This window comes from Zonotrichia albicollis, chromosome 6 (genome assembly GCF_047830755.1).
Source record: "Zonotrichia albicollis isolate bZonAlb1 chromosome 6, bZonAlb1.hap1, whole genome shotgun sequence".
NCBI lineage: Eukaryota > Metazoa > Chordata > Aves > Passeriformes > Passerellidae > Zonotrichia > Zonotrichia albicollis.
In genome coordinates this window covers 37,002,153-37,018,756 of record NC_133824.1, presented here as the reverse complement: position 1 = coordinate 37,018,756, position 16,604 = coordinate 37,002,153, and the positions used below count along the sequence as shown (strand labels likewise).

General features: G+C 40.2%; 1 protein-coding gene across 9 annotated transcripts in view; it reads left to right on the top strand.

Annotated features, from left to right (window-relative positions):
* The window catches only part of CD44 (CD44 molecule (IN blood group)), a 50,948-nt gene extending 39,447 nt beyond the window's left edge, over positions 1-11,501 (top strand). For 4 of the 9 annotated variants that reach the window (XM_074543222.1, XM_074543221.1, XM_074543224.1 and 1 more), the window contains 5 exons: positions 149-382; positions 1,276-1,455; positions 4,378-4,500; positions 5,746-5,824; positions 7,864-11,501. In XM_074543222.1, coding sequence (XP_074399323.1) covers positions 149-382; positions 1,276-1,455; positions 4,378-4,500; positions 5,746-5,824; positions 7,864-8,080 — 833 coding nt within the window. In that variant the 3' untranslated portion in view covers positions 8,081-11,501. The remainder of the gene's footprint in view (positions 1-148; positions 383-1,275; positions 1,456-4,377; positions 4,501-5,745; positions 5,825-7,863) is intronic. The other 5 variants (XM_074543226.1, XM_074543227.1, XM_014268705.3 and 2 more) reach the window with 3 other exon arrangements.
* The last annotated feature ends 5,103 nt before the right edge of the window (positions 11,502-16,604 follow it).

Genomic DNA, 16,604 nt, shown 5'->3' with positions numbered 1-16,604 from the left:
TTTGTTTTGTTTTGTTTTTCTTCTCACTGTATAGTCTACATAGGCAAATAAATTAAAAAGCTAGAGATTACTATAAATAAACAGGGAGTAATATGTAAGGTGCATTTTTAAAATGGGTTTGAAGTTAACTTGGCCGTCATCACAACAGTCACAGCCTCCACTGACATTCTGGCACCAGAAGATGTAACCCAGGAAGCGTGGGCACCTCACCTAGTGGTGACATCTGCTTCCTCTCCTGAGGGTGCCCACCACAAAGAGCCAACTCAAACGCCTCTGCCTTCAGATGATGAACCAGGACAGGGCACTGAGGACATCACACATCCCATGGATACACACGGAGATGAAGGCCTCCACAGAACTACCTCCAGTGTGACCACAGCTGGTAATGACTCTTTTCTGATGGGTATCAGCAAGAATAATGGATCATTCTCATTTCTCATGCCTGGTGTGAAATGAGACATTATCTCTGCTGAAGATAACTCCTTTCACTATCTTTCTCATCCTGGGGATCTTCATTCTTAGCGTGAACTTGCAGTGAAAAATCTGGCATAGGATCTGTGAACAAGGCCTGAGGGACTCCTTGCTCCTTCTTGCTGGTGTACTCGGTGGTTTCTGACCTTTGCTGAAGCATGTTTTTGGGTGATCTCCCAAATGTTCTGTGAGAAATGCACTTTGGTGGTTCTGAATCCCCAGCCTGATCTTCCTTTCTTGTGCATCAGTGGGATTAGGCTGGATATGCTTTGGTACCATGACTGGTATGGTGGAGGTGCTCTGGCAGGCTAATCAGATGACTTGATCCTACAACTCAGCAGCAGCACCATCACTGGGCAGTGGTGTCCCAGTGGTGAGGGCAGTGCATTCATAGAAGAATTGCATTCCTTAAATTCTGCCATCAGTTTCTTACTTCACTTCCCCTGTGTATTGCCAGGCAAAACTGACAGAGGTGAGGCCACTCAGTCCTGAGTCACAGGGTCAGGTTGTTGCTGCTAAAGTCTCTTCTTCTAAAGGTCTCCCCTTTCCCTCTGTCACTGGGATCTGTGTATGTCACCAGCATCCTGCTCCAACATGCTGAGCATAGATGTGGAGCTTCAGGGTCTCTCAGAAGCCAGTGACAGTGTGGAAGAAGAAGGAGAGGCCTTCATGTCTTCTTCCCTCCTTCTGTGCTTTGCATGAGGAAGGTGAAGGTGCTTTCTGGCTTGCTGTGGCCCAGGAGATGATGTGGGTGGTGGTTTTTGTGAGTGCTCCCTGATCATGCCACCATCATGGCAATCATAGAGTCCGTGGATGACGCTGACCAAGAGAAAGCAACCAAGGAGCCACTGGCACCTGGCACTGCACCAGGAAGGGAAAGTGAACCGGCAAACACCACCGATGGTTTCCATGTCCATGGGATACCTGGAGTTTTTTCAGACATTGAGGACCGTTTCATTCCCTTGCAGACTACTCATACTACCAGTAAGAACAGTGAATTATAACCATTTTCATTTATCCATCAGTAAGTTGTTGTTGTGGACAATGGTTATTGTCCAAAAATGTGTACTAAGCATAATTGTAAATGATTGTCATATTATGATTTCCTTTTTGGGTTTTGTTATTGGTTTTAACCTGCTGATAAGATGTCATGAATGGTATCTCTTTCTAGCAAAAGCATTGTGTAAAGGCTGTAAATAGTGTTTTGCAAATAAACTTTTCTTATATTCTGTTATCAGCATGTGGTAACACAACTACTGAAATGAAGAAATGAAAACTTTCTGTTCATGCCCATATATTTGTGATAGCATTTTGTCTTTCTTTTTTTTTTTGCTGGGCACAAATGACAGCTATGTAACCCTTAAGTATCTGTCACTTTCCCCCCATTTGTAACCTTTTAAATTAGCTGAATAAGTACAAAAGAAAGGTAATTCTCTGTGACATCATTTTTTTTTCCTAGCTGTATGTGCTCTTGGTATCTTTCCAGTGATTAGTTGTAGCTGTTACTGGGCTGTAACTGACATTTCTTTTGTGAACAGCCTTGTTTTTCAAAGGGTTATTCTTCTGATGAAGTTACTGCAGTTAACAGTGTTTGCCTATTATACTACATACAGCCTTTGGTATTTTTTTTGGATGTGTGGTCACATGCTAATAACATGGGAAATGAAGGGACTTTTCCATATTCCCAAATGTAGTTTCCCCACAAACAACCATCCTAAAAGTAAGGGATTTTTTCCCATTTCAGCTAATCCAAACACTGTTTTCATGCACTTTCTTGGAAGTTAATGGAACCATTCCAGAGCAGAATTTCGCCAATGCTCTGTGGACATTCATTGCATATAAACAAGATTATGTACCTATATTTTACAAGATTATACAGAAAACACTTGAAAATTAATTCTTTTAATAATTCATTAGTACTAATTATTATACTGTGAGGTAGAACTTGGGCTAATTATTTTTCCAAGAATTTTGTATAAACCAGTAAATTCAACTCTAACAAAATTGCCTGGTTATAGTATTTTGATGTAGGCATAGGACTATGAAAGCAAAATATGTATTTGTCAGAATGTTAACAATGAAATCTGTTTTAAATAATGTCTTCCTACTAAAACACATTTCTTTCATTTCACAGGCCCTATTCACTTAATTAATTTAAGCTCCCTTCTTAATTTTATGTGTAGACATTACACACTATGAAAAAATGTTTGCTGCTTTTCTGTTTTAATCACATAAAACCTGTAAGAACAGGTTTGAATCTTTTCCAGTGGGAATATCTTTTTCAATGGGGGTATTGTCAGTACCTTGGCAAAAAACTCAGAAGGCCATTTTCTCAAAACTCTTTCTTTTTTCATTTGCCTTCTCTTGTCGCATTTTAACACAGTTTATGGGAGTTACTAAGACATTACCATTGTCATCAAAAAGCTTATTGAAGGGTTCATTCATTTGTAATGTTGCCCAGTATAGGTGAAATGGAATGGAAAAGATTCATGAATGTATTGTTAAGCCCTTCTCTGATCAAATGAATGGTTTGATGTACTGTACCACTTTTTTTCTACAGCAATGTTTAAGCTGTGGTCAGACCACACCAAGTGCCCACAGCATAACAAGTCAGTCCAGTGAAGGGACACAAAAAAATAACTGTCCATAAAGAAAAAAAATCAGTGTGTTACCAAAATGAAATGTACAGGGCTTTTGAGGTTCCCTCCCTGCCGCTTGCAAGCACCTCCCCAGAGCCAGAACAACAGGGAACGTGGCTGACCCTTGCTGCTGCTTCTCAGTGCTCAGGGGAGCAGCAAATGTAGCAGGTTTCTAAGCACACAACTTTTAATAAATGTCTGAATGCCTTTATAAGGGGTTTTGTGGAGGAAAAGCTCAAAAATCTGCTGAGATGTAGTGTAGACAAGTTAGTAGGTCCCTCTTGGTCAGCTTTCTATGCTGCTAGATCAAGGTTCTTCATTGTTGAATTTGTTCTCTGTCCTTTGTTGTGAGATAGTATCAAAAAACACGCCAGTCAATAAGTTTCTTGTTAACAAAAATAATAAAAACATCTGGAAAATTCATGAGCTGCTTGCTGGCTGTGCTTCATAGAGGGAATAAAACATGCTTCTCAATTTTGCATTTGCCAGCTGTTACTAGGAAGTGAGATCAGAAATATTGGACAGAAATTAGTTGTAATTTGTGATAAAGAAAAAGAACTTTACAGCTGATTAGAGTTAGTGTTTAATTTCTTAGAGTCTGGAAGAATTCAGAGAGGTGGAGATCTGTCATGTATTTTTTGTAGTGATAATGAAATTACTGTATCTATAGTCTGCTGATAATTTTAGACTTGGGATACCTTTATGGCAATAGCATGGGCCAGGAATGTAATTGCCTAAAAGTTTAAGTAGTATGACCAGCTTAGAAAATATAAGAGACTGATTAAAGGTCTAATACCATCTTGGAACCAAATTACGCAACTTATTAAAAAGGACAAGAGGATCCACTTCTAAGTTTGCAGAGAACACTTTTTTCTATTAGGAGAAGAATACTTTTAATTTTTAGAGTCCCACTCTAGCTGCCAAAGTCGCAAGCATTCAGAGAACTATTGTTCAATTTTATGACAACATTAGAGTATTAGAGGTTCAGTTTTATCCTATGTCAGAATAGAATTGAAACATATGAGGGAGACAAGTGGGGAAAGCCATGAGTTTTGCTTCTCAAAATACTAAAGCTAGCCATAGTTCAGATGAGTGTCGTGCTTATAGTCTGTGTGATAATTTTCATTATAAACACTCATTAACTGCTTCAGCATGGACTTTCCAGAATATGATTTTTACACTGTTTAAGTTGCAGTCTTCATACATTGCTGTTAAATATCCATCAAGCATTTTTGGCTTAATGGCTGGGGTTTTTTTTGTTCTTTAGGCTCTACCTCTAATGTGTATGATAACCAAGGACCACACAAGGGACATGATGAATCCACGACTTCCCCTGGAGGGACTGCCACAACAAAAACAGATTCAGAAACAAGGTCGGCCCGTGTACCAGGTGGGTTTTGGAAGTCAAATGTTTTAAAAATCCAATGACAGAATTGTCTTCATATGAACTGAAGTAAGAGATGGAAATGAAGGTCAAATGCTTCGTTCAGGCTTTGTTCTGGATCAGATTGTATTCAGCATTTCACAAGTAGTCTGAAAGACAGCATATTGTAACTCATATAGTTTTTCAGCAATATTAAGATAAGAGAAACCATACATTTGGGGAGTGGAATTTAGATTCAATTAACTTTTATAAACTGAAATTAAATCAAGCAAAACTTGGTAAAGTTATATGCATAGCATCATATCCATGAGAATGTTCAGCTAAGACAAGCTCTCCAGAGGAGAGTGTGCAGACTAAAATAGAATAAAAAGAAGCCAACACCATGATACAACTGCAAAAGAATGTGAATATATTCTGGGACTTATTAGTGGCAAAGTAATTTTTAAAACAGAGAAAGTAATTATCCCACTGTACTTAGGCCTAGCAAGTCCAGAGGTGAAACTCTGTGTTCAGTTCAAGGCATTGCATTAGTCACAGGAAAAAAATGGACAAGAGCACACAGAAAATTTTGGGAAGGTAACCTTTGAAGTACCTTTTGAAGAACTCATCATTTGCAGGGAAAACTGAAGGGAGATATAAGAAAAGCATGCTATGAAAAGAATGCCTATCAGTTTTTCACCATGGAGTACTAATAATTAACTAATTAGAAGAGGTAATTTGTTGCAATTTAAATGTATGAGTCTTGTTAAACTAGGAACGGTTGTTTCAAACAAAGAAAATACAGGGCATAGCTCTTGGGAGAGGACCCCCATCTGTAATGGTAGCAGAGCTATAATGGTAGTAGAAAGTAGGCTACTGGGAAGGTTGTGAAAACTGCTTTGCTAAAAATGTGCTAAAACTCATCCTGCTTCTGTGCCTGAGACTGTAGGTGTGTCATGCTGAGCTTTTTCTTTTGCCACTGGAGTAAATCAGTGAAACAGCTCCTCTTCACCTGTGCCCACTAAAGTGCTTGCAGGTGACAGCAGTGATGGAGTATTTAATGTGAGCTGGCCTGTCTATAGCTGAGTGATGAAAATGTGTTTGATTTGCACGGAAAGACTTTGTACACCAAACAAACATTCATGGAAGCTAGGAAAAGAGTGTGACAGCTTATGGGAAGTAGAAGAGATTGTGTTTCTGCAGTTCTGTGAGATGGCAAAACCACATGAGATACATTCACACTCTCTTGCCCTCCCTCATCTGTCCCTGCAGACTGGCTGATCATTGTTGTTGCTCTGGTGGTGCTTGCATTGATCCTGGCAGTGTGCATTGCTGTCAACAGTCGCAGAAGGTAAGGCCACCCCTTTACATTTCCAAAACACGCTGCCTCACTTCCCTCTTCCTTTGGAGAGTCCCCAAAGCTTTCTCAAAGAGCAGGGTAGCAAACCACAGGAAAGAGCATTCTCTGCAAAGCTCTGTGGCTTGTGGTGTGGGGACCCAGGTCACCATGTCCTGCACAGGTCACACATCAGCCTCCACACTCACCTGGAACCACTCCCATGAAGTCAGCAGCTACATGAACTGTTTAGTCTGGGAAAGGGAAACTAACTGTACATAGATCACAGAAAAATGATTAGCCTCTCTCTATTTGTTATCAATGGGAAAATTGTGTTCACAGAGAGTAGAAGTTGTGAGATAAGCACAGATAGTAACAACCACAGGATGAGCCAGGAATAATCCTCCACCATTAAAGCATTGTCTGTGTGCAGTGTGAAGGGCTATCCTAGATAATCACAGCCATTCTGTGAAAACCTGCTACTCTGTTTCTTCTGAACAAGAGCCACTATCACAGCTGGCAGTCACAAGCGTATATGCTAACATTGCTCTCTGAGCTCTCAGGAGCTTTATGTACTCCATTTTACAGATGAGGAAGCTGAGGAGTGCAAAGTAATGCAATGATCTGTGTGAAGTTAGCTGGGAAATAGGAAAAACCCTAGCCTAAAGGATGGGCTATAATATTATTACCTCTTTCTTTTCTCTGAGCCTGTGCTGAGGTTACTTGCCAATTGTCTTCAACAGCTTTTTGCTACTTGAATGTTAAAATTGAGCTTTTTAACAGAGTAACTATTTGCTACTTGAATGTTGGATTTTAGCTCCTTTTTCATCATAATGACCATATAATATGTGGAGATTTTTGTGCAGGAAGCAGTGAGCACATTTTTTCCTAGTCTGTTGGTTGCAGAGCACTCCGAGCTGCTCTTTTAAGAGGCTCTGGAGCTCCATAGCTCCTTGCTGGTGTCTTTTGGCATTTTATGACTGCAGAGCAGGAAATCATTCCCAAGGGTGTGTGTAGCATTAGCAGAGTGAACTGAGCTACTTCAGATAAAATAACCCTCATCTATGAGGGTAGTCTATGAGTCAGTAGACATGGAAAAAATGCTATTTCAAGAGCATCTTAGTAAAATTGAACAGCCAAATCAGTCCTTCAGGAGTAAATATGCTTCATTTAAGAAGAAAGGACATAGAAGTCCAACTTCACAGACACATTGTCCCTCCTAGGCATGCTGGGCTCTGCATATTCACTTTGCACAAGGCTGTTTGAGGACAAGTGGGATGTCCAGCACTGTGTAGCCAGGGAGTCATCTAAACAGTAAATCTGACAGCAGTGTAAGTAGTGCTGTTTTACTATGCCGAAGGATACCCAGCCCATGATAACCAGTGTGCATCATCTTTGGACTGGTGACTTTTAAAAAGACTGTGTTGGTGTGTTTTAATTTAGAGCTACATATAAGGTTTATTGGGCAGTCTTGCAGCAAGTGTAACTTTAAAATCACAGTACCTCTTTCCTACCTGAACATTCCAAGGAACTCTGCTGCTGACAACAGCAAGAGTAATTATCCATATTTCCTTACTGTTGGTTGGCTTCTAAGCTTGGCCTGCTAATACAAAGGAAAAAGCAATTGTCTTGTTCAATGAGGTGAGAGCTTGATCCAGATTTTCTGCTTGCTTAAGAATTTGTGCATTTCAAAGCTGTGGTCCCAAGCCTGGATTTTGAAGGTGTCTTCATAGTGGGAATATTTACAAAGTTCATAAATGTGGATAAATTCAAATGATAGAAAAAAATTTCTAGTCTTCAGTAATGAATGTTATTGCTATATGTAGTAACAGTAAATAGAAATTAGATAAGTGAGCTCCTCATAAATTTTATGCATATAATGGTGGATGCTTTCAAAAATAAAATATGCAATATAGAGAAACTTTGTATGGTGTAAGTTTGCACTGGCAGACACAATTTTAATTTCCAATCACCTTTTCCTAAATACTGACCTTCATTTTTTTCTTATTTTTGTTATACTCTATTTATTATATTTAATTTTCATTTCTTTCTAGATGTGGGCAGAAGAAAAAGCTAGTGATTAACAATGGCAAAGGGGCAGTGGAGGACAGGAAGACAAGTGAATTAAATGGAGATATCAGCAAATCACAAGAAATGGTGCACTTGGTTCATAAAGAACAGTCAAATGACCGAACACAAGCATGCGATGAATTCCTGACTGTTAATGAAACACAAAATCATCACGAGTTTGACATGAAGACTGGAATGTAATGGTACCACACTGCCAAGCAGATCAGGGCTGGGGAAGCCAAAATCATGTGGAACTTGAACAGGAATTCACAGATGCACTGTGCTACTGATGTCTTTTGAAGATAAGCATAAGTTCTGTTTCTTTTTAATCACTTTGCAATGACGCCTGAGTTTAAAAATTGACATGTGCTTTCTGAAATACACCCCCAAGAGTTGCATAATGCTTTCAGTTCCCAGTCCCTTCACAGAGGACTCTCACTGTGTCCTGGATGTTAGGAGGCATACGAGTTTACATCATTATTCCCCAGATGGAAGGTCTTCACTGTGTGAAGCTAAAGAAGTATCCAGTCACTCCATCTTACAGATATTTAAAGTATAAAAGATGCCATGATAGAGAAATAAGTGAGGAAAAATGTCAAGAGTAAAAAAATCAAGTTTAAACCCAAAAGGCATCTTCTACAATGTCTGCAACAGCAGAATCCTTACGAAATGCCGTCCAGCCAGGAATGGCTGTGGGTACATTCAGAATCTGCCAGTATAAACAAAATGTGACATTTTATAATTATGTGTGGCTTGGTCTGCAACGAAGGAAACCCAGAAGGACAAAATTTATTTATCTCTATTTTTAAATATCTATGGACATACAGCAGGTCTTCTCAGGAGGGGTAATAAAGGCATGAAAACATGAGCTGAAATATAATAAACTTCTTTATTATCCTAGCAACCTGTACAATTATCCTTCAGTTTTTGAGGTGTTCACTGCTCTTCTCCCCACCTCATTCATTGGTCCAAGTTTGTGCATGTTTTTAATGAGCCTGTTAGTTAAGATAATGAATAAAACAAAATGACCCCAGCTCTATCACATATGCACAAATCAAGCAATTGAGGTCACTAGGGAAGCTGACAGTATTTTATTCCTGAAAATAGGTCTCTGTATTCTGCTCCATTTTGGTAAGGAGATGCTGAGCCTATTAATTTTTTTCCTCTATAACTATTACATTACGCAAGATTGCTGATATTTTAAAAGCTGCTTTTCTATGATCTCGCTCATTTCCTCTGAATTCTATTTCATCTACCTTTTTCCCATCAGCTTTTTGAAAACACCAAAAAGAAACATTGTTTGCTTTTTGGTACCAGAAGTTCAATTTCTACAGAAAAGATCAAAGCAAAGGAAAGGAAACTCTTCCCAGCCGTGTAATATAGTAGAGTAGCTGAGCTGCATTGTTACATGCTTTTGTTATGTCCTTTTGTGTCTGTAAAGTATTTGTATTAAGCTATGATGCTGTGCATTATATTGATAAGAATTGTCAGGAAAACAATTATTTACTACCAGTGGTCTGTGCCATTTTTAAGAAAGCTTATTGGAACGGAGGGAGAATTGTAACTTCCAATTGGACTCCCCCCAGGAAATGCAGGGAGAAATGCTGGTCTGTGCCAGCTGTGGGATGTGGATGGTCTGTAGCAGGGCTGTTCAGGAGTTCTGTTCACTGGCCATAGCCCCTGTCTTTGAAACTGTTCTGCTAAAGTGTGTTATATTATGTTCTCCACCTGAAGCAGTTTGGAGGGTGAATATTCAGCTGGCTAAATACTGACTTCAGCTAGCACTGGTCTTTACTGGAACATAAAGCACAAGACTGTTGATTATATTTCTGAGTCACAGCCCTCCAGCAGTTTCCCATGTGCTTCATGGAAATGCTCAAGTGCCCTGGTATCTGCTGGCAGATCTGCTCCGGGCAATTTACACCTGGGCAAAAAGTCCCAAGAGAAAGTGATGTTTTAAAATACACATAAGAGGTTTTTTGGCTTTATGCAGGACAGATATTTCATCTGTGAACAATGCATTGATTCTTGTTTAATGTTTTTAAGCACACTTTTCTATTTGTCATTAGAAATCAAAGTGATCTGCTGAAGGCTGTGTTTAAACTGCTGTTAGGTACTTATTCCACTAAGTATGGAGATCCAGAGTAAGAATTAAAAATCTTTAAATCCTAACTGGGTACAGGTCTCAGTGAGAAGGACATATTTCACTGTCTTGGAGGCTTAACTTCTCTTAAAAAAACCAAAAAGTCTGTGGCATGTTATTCATCTCCCTGTTCAGACATTAAATGAAGAAATCCACAAACTTCTTGGTAATTTATCTTATTGTCAGTAGCTATAAAAGCACAGGCAACACTGGTTGGGTTCTTTGTATATTTTTAAAGGAGAGATGCTCAAGAGGCAATGCCATTATTTTATATATGCTGATTCTTTTTAGGTTATGTCCTGTGACTTATGGGTAATTGTTTCATTATAGTTTCGAAACTAGACAGCCATTTCATATGTATAAAACAGTACATATTTTTATTAATCTTGCTTTTATTATGAGGAGTTGTTTGTTGTGTGTATGTATTTTTATATAGAGCACTTGATATATTTGCATATTTATTTAACAGATTAATCAGAATTAAAGAAAATGCCATCTCTAAATTGTAACTAGAAATAGTATTGCTGAAAACACATCGGACTTTAAAATAAGCTTCCAAAATAAACCAGATTCCACGCTGAGGATGAAATGTAAGTCCAGCTGTTAGTGGGAGAGAAGCCTTCAGCTGGATAGTCATGTTGAGTGCTGTCACCATTTTTTCTGCTTGCAAATTCCAAGCCGGGCTGAGGTGAATGCTGTGTGACCTTGTCTGCTCTGCTGGCCTCCCCCAGGCTCCACGGGGGCTCTGGGGGTTAGTGATGAGCTCAGCTTTAGCCCAGAAGCAGAAAACAGCTACAACACTTGGTTCAGCTAAAGATCAACCCAGTAAGATCTTGGCGACCGTGCCTGGCTCGCTGAACCAACACTTGAAGAGTGCAGCACCCAGCAAGATCCAGACAGACAAATCAGCTGTGACTGACAGATCTCTGTGTCTTGGTCTGTTCCTGCTTGGTGCCCAAGAAGAATGAGGATCTCCCCTAAAAATGCTAAGGAGCCTGCGATCAGCTTCTGTTATTCCTTTGTCTTGAAAAGTTTCACGTAAATGTGATCCAGACCAGTGAAATGCTGTCTAAAGCAGCAAGCATATTTAAGAGAGTCTCTGTATGTTTTATGGGAATGTAATGTTTTCATGAAGCAATGCAGGCTGATTGTTTCATCTGTATTTTCTTGAAGTTCTGAAAAGGAATATTTGATTAAAGCAGAGAAAGGATGTGCAGCTGTCATGTCTACCTTTGTGGATGTGAAACCCTTTCCACAATACCAGTTCCAAAGTTATAATTTTGTGGTTTTTCATAGGATAGGGATGTTTTTTGTGTGTCCCTTGTCAATAACATCAACCTCTGTACTAATTAGTTTGAAGCATTATGCCTGGAATATTTTTAGGAGACAACTGCCAAGTGTCTCTTTAGCACATATTCTGGTTAGAGCTGGTCCTAATTATTCTTTCTGTAGATGAAGGAATAAATCCTCTGACAACTGTGTTCTGCCTCCACATACAAAGACCCCAGGGTATTTTGTAAGCCATCAGTTAATGGGTTTATTTCAAGCTATATTAGGCCATTAGACAATAATTATTTCTTAAGCTTTATTAAACAGTTCAAGGGTCTAATGCCTCTGAGTCTCTGCAAGAGCTGTGATTGGTAAAATACCTGCCCTTTTGGTAACCACAGGCTCTGACTACTCCTTCTCTGTGCAGGGGAGAAGGACAAAAGGTGCAGGAAAAGGGCTGTTCCCTGGGGTGTGGTTCCAGCTGTGGGGGAGTGGATGACAAAATTCCTGTTCCTTAAGGGTAGAAAAAATTGTGCAAAGGTGTTTTGGGCATGAATCTGGGGGGTTCAGGACAGAGGGAGAGCACAATTTCTGGGAAAGGGTGTAAAGGGAGAGTGAAATTTCTGTACTGCAACTGGGAAAGTACCTTCAACACCCCCAGCACTCTGGCACTCGAATATTTCACAACTCTGAGTAGGAAAAAAGAGCCTTTTCCTGTGAACATCCCCCGCCTCCAAGTCATCCTCTACATCTACCACCTCATTTGCAAACTGATTTTGAATTTTCCCCTGGTAGCCTATTTCTCACTGTTGTTCTGCCCTGCTGCATGGCATCCCCCATGCTGGGGGATGCAGCTGTGGCAATGAGGAGAGACACATTTTGGCAAGATGAGTAACAGTGCATTCTGTTAGTGTGTTTTGTCTTCTGTTTCTCACCCCTTTGGAGTAAGGTTAGTAAAGGCAAGATTTCAAAAACATTTCTGTGAGGGACTGATTTGATTTTTATTTATGCCCTAACATATATTACACATGAGGTGAAAAATTACTGGAGGGACTGGGCAGGTGCTGAGAGCCCTGACACATGCCAGGATGCCTGGGAAAAAAATGCCTGGGAAATGGAGCTGTGGGAGCAGCCTTGGCAGGTAAAAGCAGTTACTCTCTCCATCCCCCTTTTTCTCTGGTCTCTTTTCTATCCCACTCTGGTCAGAACCGTATCCTTTATCAATAAATGGTTCTTGGGTGTTTGCTGCTTTTTGGCATTATTTTCACCCAAGAAATCTATCAAAAGGAATCCCCCCCGACTCCTCTCACAGTGGGACGGGACAATTGTGCTCCTTGCTTATCTTCCTGTTCTGAAAGTGCAGGACTGGTACAGACCTTCTCATTGGCCAAGTGACCTGCTGCATAGGGGTGTTTAAAAGTTTTAAAGTCTAGAATTGAATCCACCATCAAAGCAGCTCTCCTGACCTCAAGGCAGTTGATTATTGTCAAAGTACAGGAAAAGCAGGGGCAGTGAAATCTTTAGCTGTGCTTGAAACACAGCCTTTCAATTTTGTCTGAATGGTTCCAGCAACCAATAGAAAGGTTTTGTCTGAGTGGCAACTTCAAGGAGTCTCAGACTTTGTATTTAAAAAGTTTTATTGAAAGGAATTTATTTAGTCCTACTCTACAGGAAAAAGTGTTTTGGATGAAAAAGTGCCACAAAAAGGTGTGCTCTGAATACTGATGTGAATGTCTTTAGTTTTTCTTTAAAAGAAAATTTCAAAAATTATGAGGTTTTGGATCAAACCAAGTCCACAAAATATGTCAAAAAAGAGGATGACTTTTTTTCTCAGAAACAGATGTAGTTTCAGCTAGTTTAATTATTCCAGATAGAAGATACAGCTGTATAAATATCCTTTTTTGTTTGTTTGTTTATTTTTTGGGATTTTTGTTTGTTTGTTTTTCCTTTTTGTTTGGTTTTTTGTTTGTTTTTATTTTGGTATTATTTTGGTTGGTTGGGTTTAGGGTTTTAAGGTTTTTTTTGTGGGGTTTTTTTTTGGGTGGGGGAAGATTCTCCACGTCTAATACATAGTATAGCTTTCCCTTTGTACTAAAATGAAATTCTTAGAAGTAATTTACAGTCTCACTGGAAAAAAAGATATGCAAAAAAACCCCAGGATTGTTCAAGTCTAAAATGTCATAAATTTAAGTGCATTTCCCAGAAAAATCTCCAGCTTTTTTTTTTTTTTTTTGAAAATCAAGTAAAAGTCTCACTCAAACACCCACTTAGACTTTAGGTGAGCAGGTGCCCTTTCTGCAGAGGCCCAGCTGAGATTAGGGGCACATAGGCTGGCAGTGGTAAATCAGCACATGACTCAGAGGCAGTGGAGACTCTGCACATCCAGAAACTTTCAGGTCTGCTGAGCTTGTCCTGAAGTCCTTGTAACTCTCAGAGCAACCCTGGGCAGAGGAAGATGCAATAAGGCATTTTCTGCTCCTCTGAAGGGTCTAAATTTTGTACCTGGCATCTGAAAGCCTTGCCTTGGGCAGCTGGGGTAGGATGGAGTCTGCTTTAACACCCATATTGCATTCTCATGCGGAAGTGTATAAATTGTTTGGTACTGTTTGGTACCAAATGGCCTTGGTACAGCTGAGTTTTAGCTTTAATTCTAAATTTACTTCTAGTCATGATGTGTACATCATCTAGCTTCTGGCAGGACAGAAGGCTTTTCTTTTCTGAATAAATCTAAAAAAAGGCCTCTTAGATCATTTTCAGTGACCACATTTTCCCTTGCATGAATTGAGACTCCACACTTCCATGTTTCTTGTAAGAAACAGTAATAAACTCTTATGTCCCATGATGGGGTTGAAGTCTGAGTTTATATTTATATTATTTATATTTATATTTGGATTTAGATTTAGATTTTATCAAAGTACTTTTTTTTTTTTAAAAAGCAAGCTTCCTGTTCAGGGCTGCTGCTGCAGATTGCTAGCAGCACCTTACCAGAGCTAGCTTAGGGAGAGTTCCCTGCAGCTGGGTTTATCTAAGGTGAGTCCATGACAGCCGAGCCTCACACACGAGACACAGTGATCTCAGCTGACAACTGCACACCAAGGGAGAGAAGAATGCTCCTGCACATGCTGTGGACTACAGCCATCAGTGATACAATCCTCAGAGCAAATGTTGGGCTCCTTTTACTTTTTGGATCCACAAACTAAGCTCTGTTTTGGCTTTGTTCAAACATTGCCTGTCTATCTGGAACCTAGTGTGCAAGTACCTGGAGTTTGTGTTCCTGTAAAACTGTTTCACAAGCATCTCCTTTGTTCAGCAGGTTTTGTTTTCCAGCAGTAGGTCTTCAGATTCACTAGCTTTATAGTTCTTGGGTATTTCCTTGAAGTTCTTTAGTGGTTTATTTTCTAGTTAATCTTTCTTTCATTAATCAAGTGCAAGTCTGAAATTAACTCAAGGTAGGGATGTTTGTTTGTTCAGCCAGTAATTTAAAAACAAACTCACCCTTTGTTCAAGAAGGTTGACTTCCCCCCTCCACCCATGAAGAGGACGGGTATAAAGCCTGCCCATTGTTTACTGGCTGGTCAAAAATGGGAAAAGCCTGGTTCAGAAACAAAGGTGAAATGATCCAGTCAATTTAGATAACACCAGTAACCTGGGTGAAATAATGAAATTATTTTTGAGTGCATTTCCTAGCTTGGAAATGCTAGGAAGGCAAAGAGCTTCCTTCGTGTCCCTTCACCGCTTCACAGCTGCCTTTTCTCCCCTGCACATGTGCTCAGCAGCATTTCTCCAGTGGGATCCAGGGATCACAGCAGAGTGATCCATGCAGCCTCTTCAGGCACCCCAGTAGAAAACAGCCAAATGGGAGACTGATCTGTTTTACAAATGACTACATGAAAAGCAAACATTTTTAGTTCAGTCACAAATGAGAATGAAGAGCACGCCACCATGTAAAACAGACCCTATGTTGCTCTTCTAAATGCCCATCCCTGCACTTCAGAAGCCCTACCAAGAGTGTGAGGCCTTGCTCCTCCAGACCTTGTTCCTGTAGTTTTGGTGGGCAGCAGTCAGTTTTGTCATTTATCTGTGTACACAGACACATCTTGTTTATCACCACAGAATGTGCCTGCCCCAGCCACCAGGACCATAAGCCCTTATCTTGCATGCAATCTGTTTCCCTGCCTGCCTGCTCTGCATGCTGCACAGTCAGACAGCAGGCAGTCACCTGCCCAGCCTGGGAGGCTGCCTCAGCTTTGGGAGCCTGCACAGGGCCCTGCACAGCTTTGGAAGCAGAATGGCACCAAGCCCTGCTGGGGGGTTTGTACATTACTGCAATGCAGGTGCTTTGGAGCTGCTAATAACCCAGCCCAACTGAGTGTAGTTTCTAATGCTGTTTTCCTCCTAAAGCATTGTACGTTGGGGCCACCTGTTTGTTTCATAACCTGGTCCTGTTCACCTGTGCTATCTAATACAAAGGAGAAGATTGTTTCCAATATAACAACCCTGAAGTATTATCTCAGTTGTTCTTTCATGCCTTAGAGGAGATACAGAAATATCTCTTAATATGGGTCCATGATTCATAACTCACTGGCTTTTATATCCCCTTTTAGCAGATTCTTTCCTGTAGAGAGGAACACATTCCAGACACAAACACACTCCTGAAATAATCTTTTTCTCTAAGGCTACAGACATGGGGAAAAGGGGTACAAGGAGCTTGCAAGGGCATAGAGGATCAGCCTTTGGGGTGTGTATTTTCAGAAAGGTCAGCTTCATATAATTGCAGTACTGGTTCCTGCGAGGGTTGGTTATTTTAAGTCACTTTGCAGAAACATTGCTTTGAAAAAAGCAACGTACACAGGTTGGTGTCGAGCCTTTAATTTTAAACTTTCATTCTGCTGTGTAACAGAAGAGCAGACAGATTCCTTTTATGGAAGGAATTTGAACGTACACAGTGCACATGAAGTATGTCAGGGATGGGCATCCTGGAAAAACTTGAAACAGGAATTTTACATTAACAAAATGCATTTATTAACAACACTTGTTGATGAGGCCAGATCAGGACATTTTTGCTGTGGTATCAAAATGGCAGCAGATAGATTTACTTTTTCAGTGAATCAGATTTACTTTTTGCCCAAAGATTCTCCCAGCACCACATCAGGTCTCAGTTCGTTACTGACTCAGAGGGCAGACTGCCAGCTGAGGCACTGCCAAAGCCACTTCCTGCCATGCCTGGATTTCTTTGGAAATTTCTCAAGTGGATGATTAAGAAGAAGAAAGGCCAGGGCTGTGCAGACTGTGAGTGCTCGCGGCCGAGGTTTC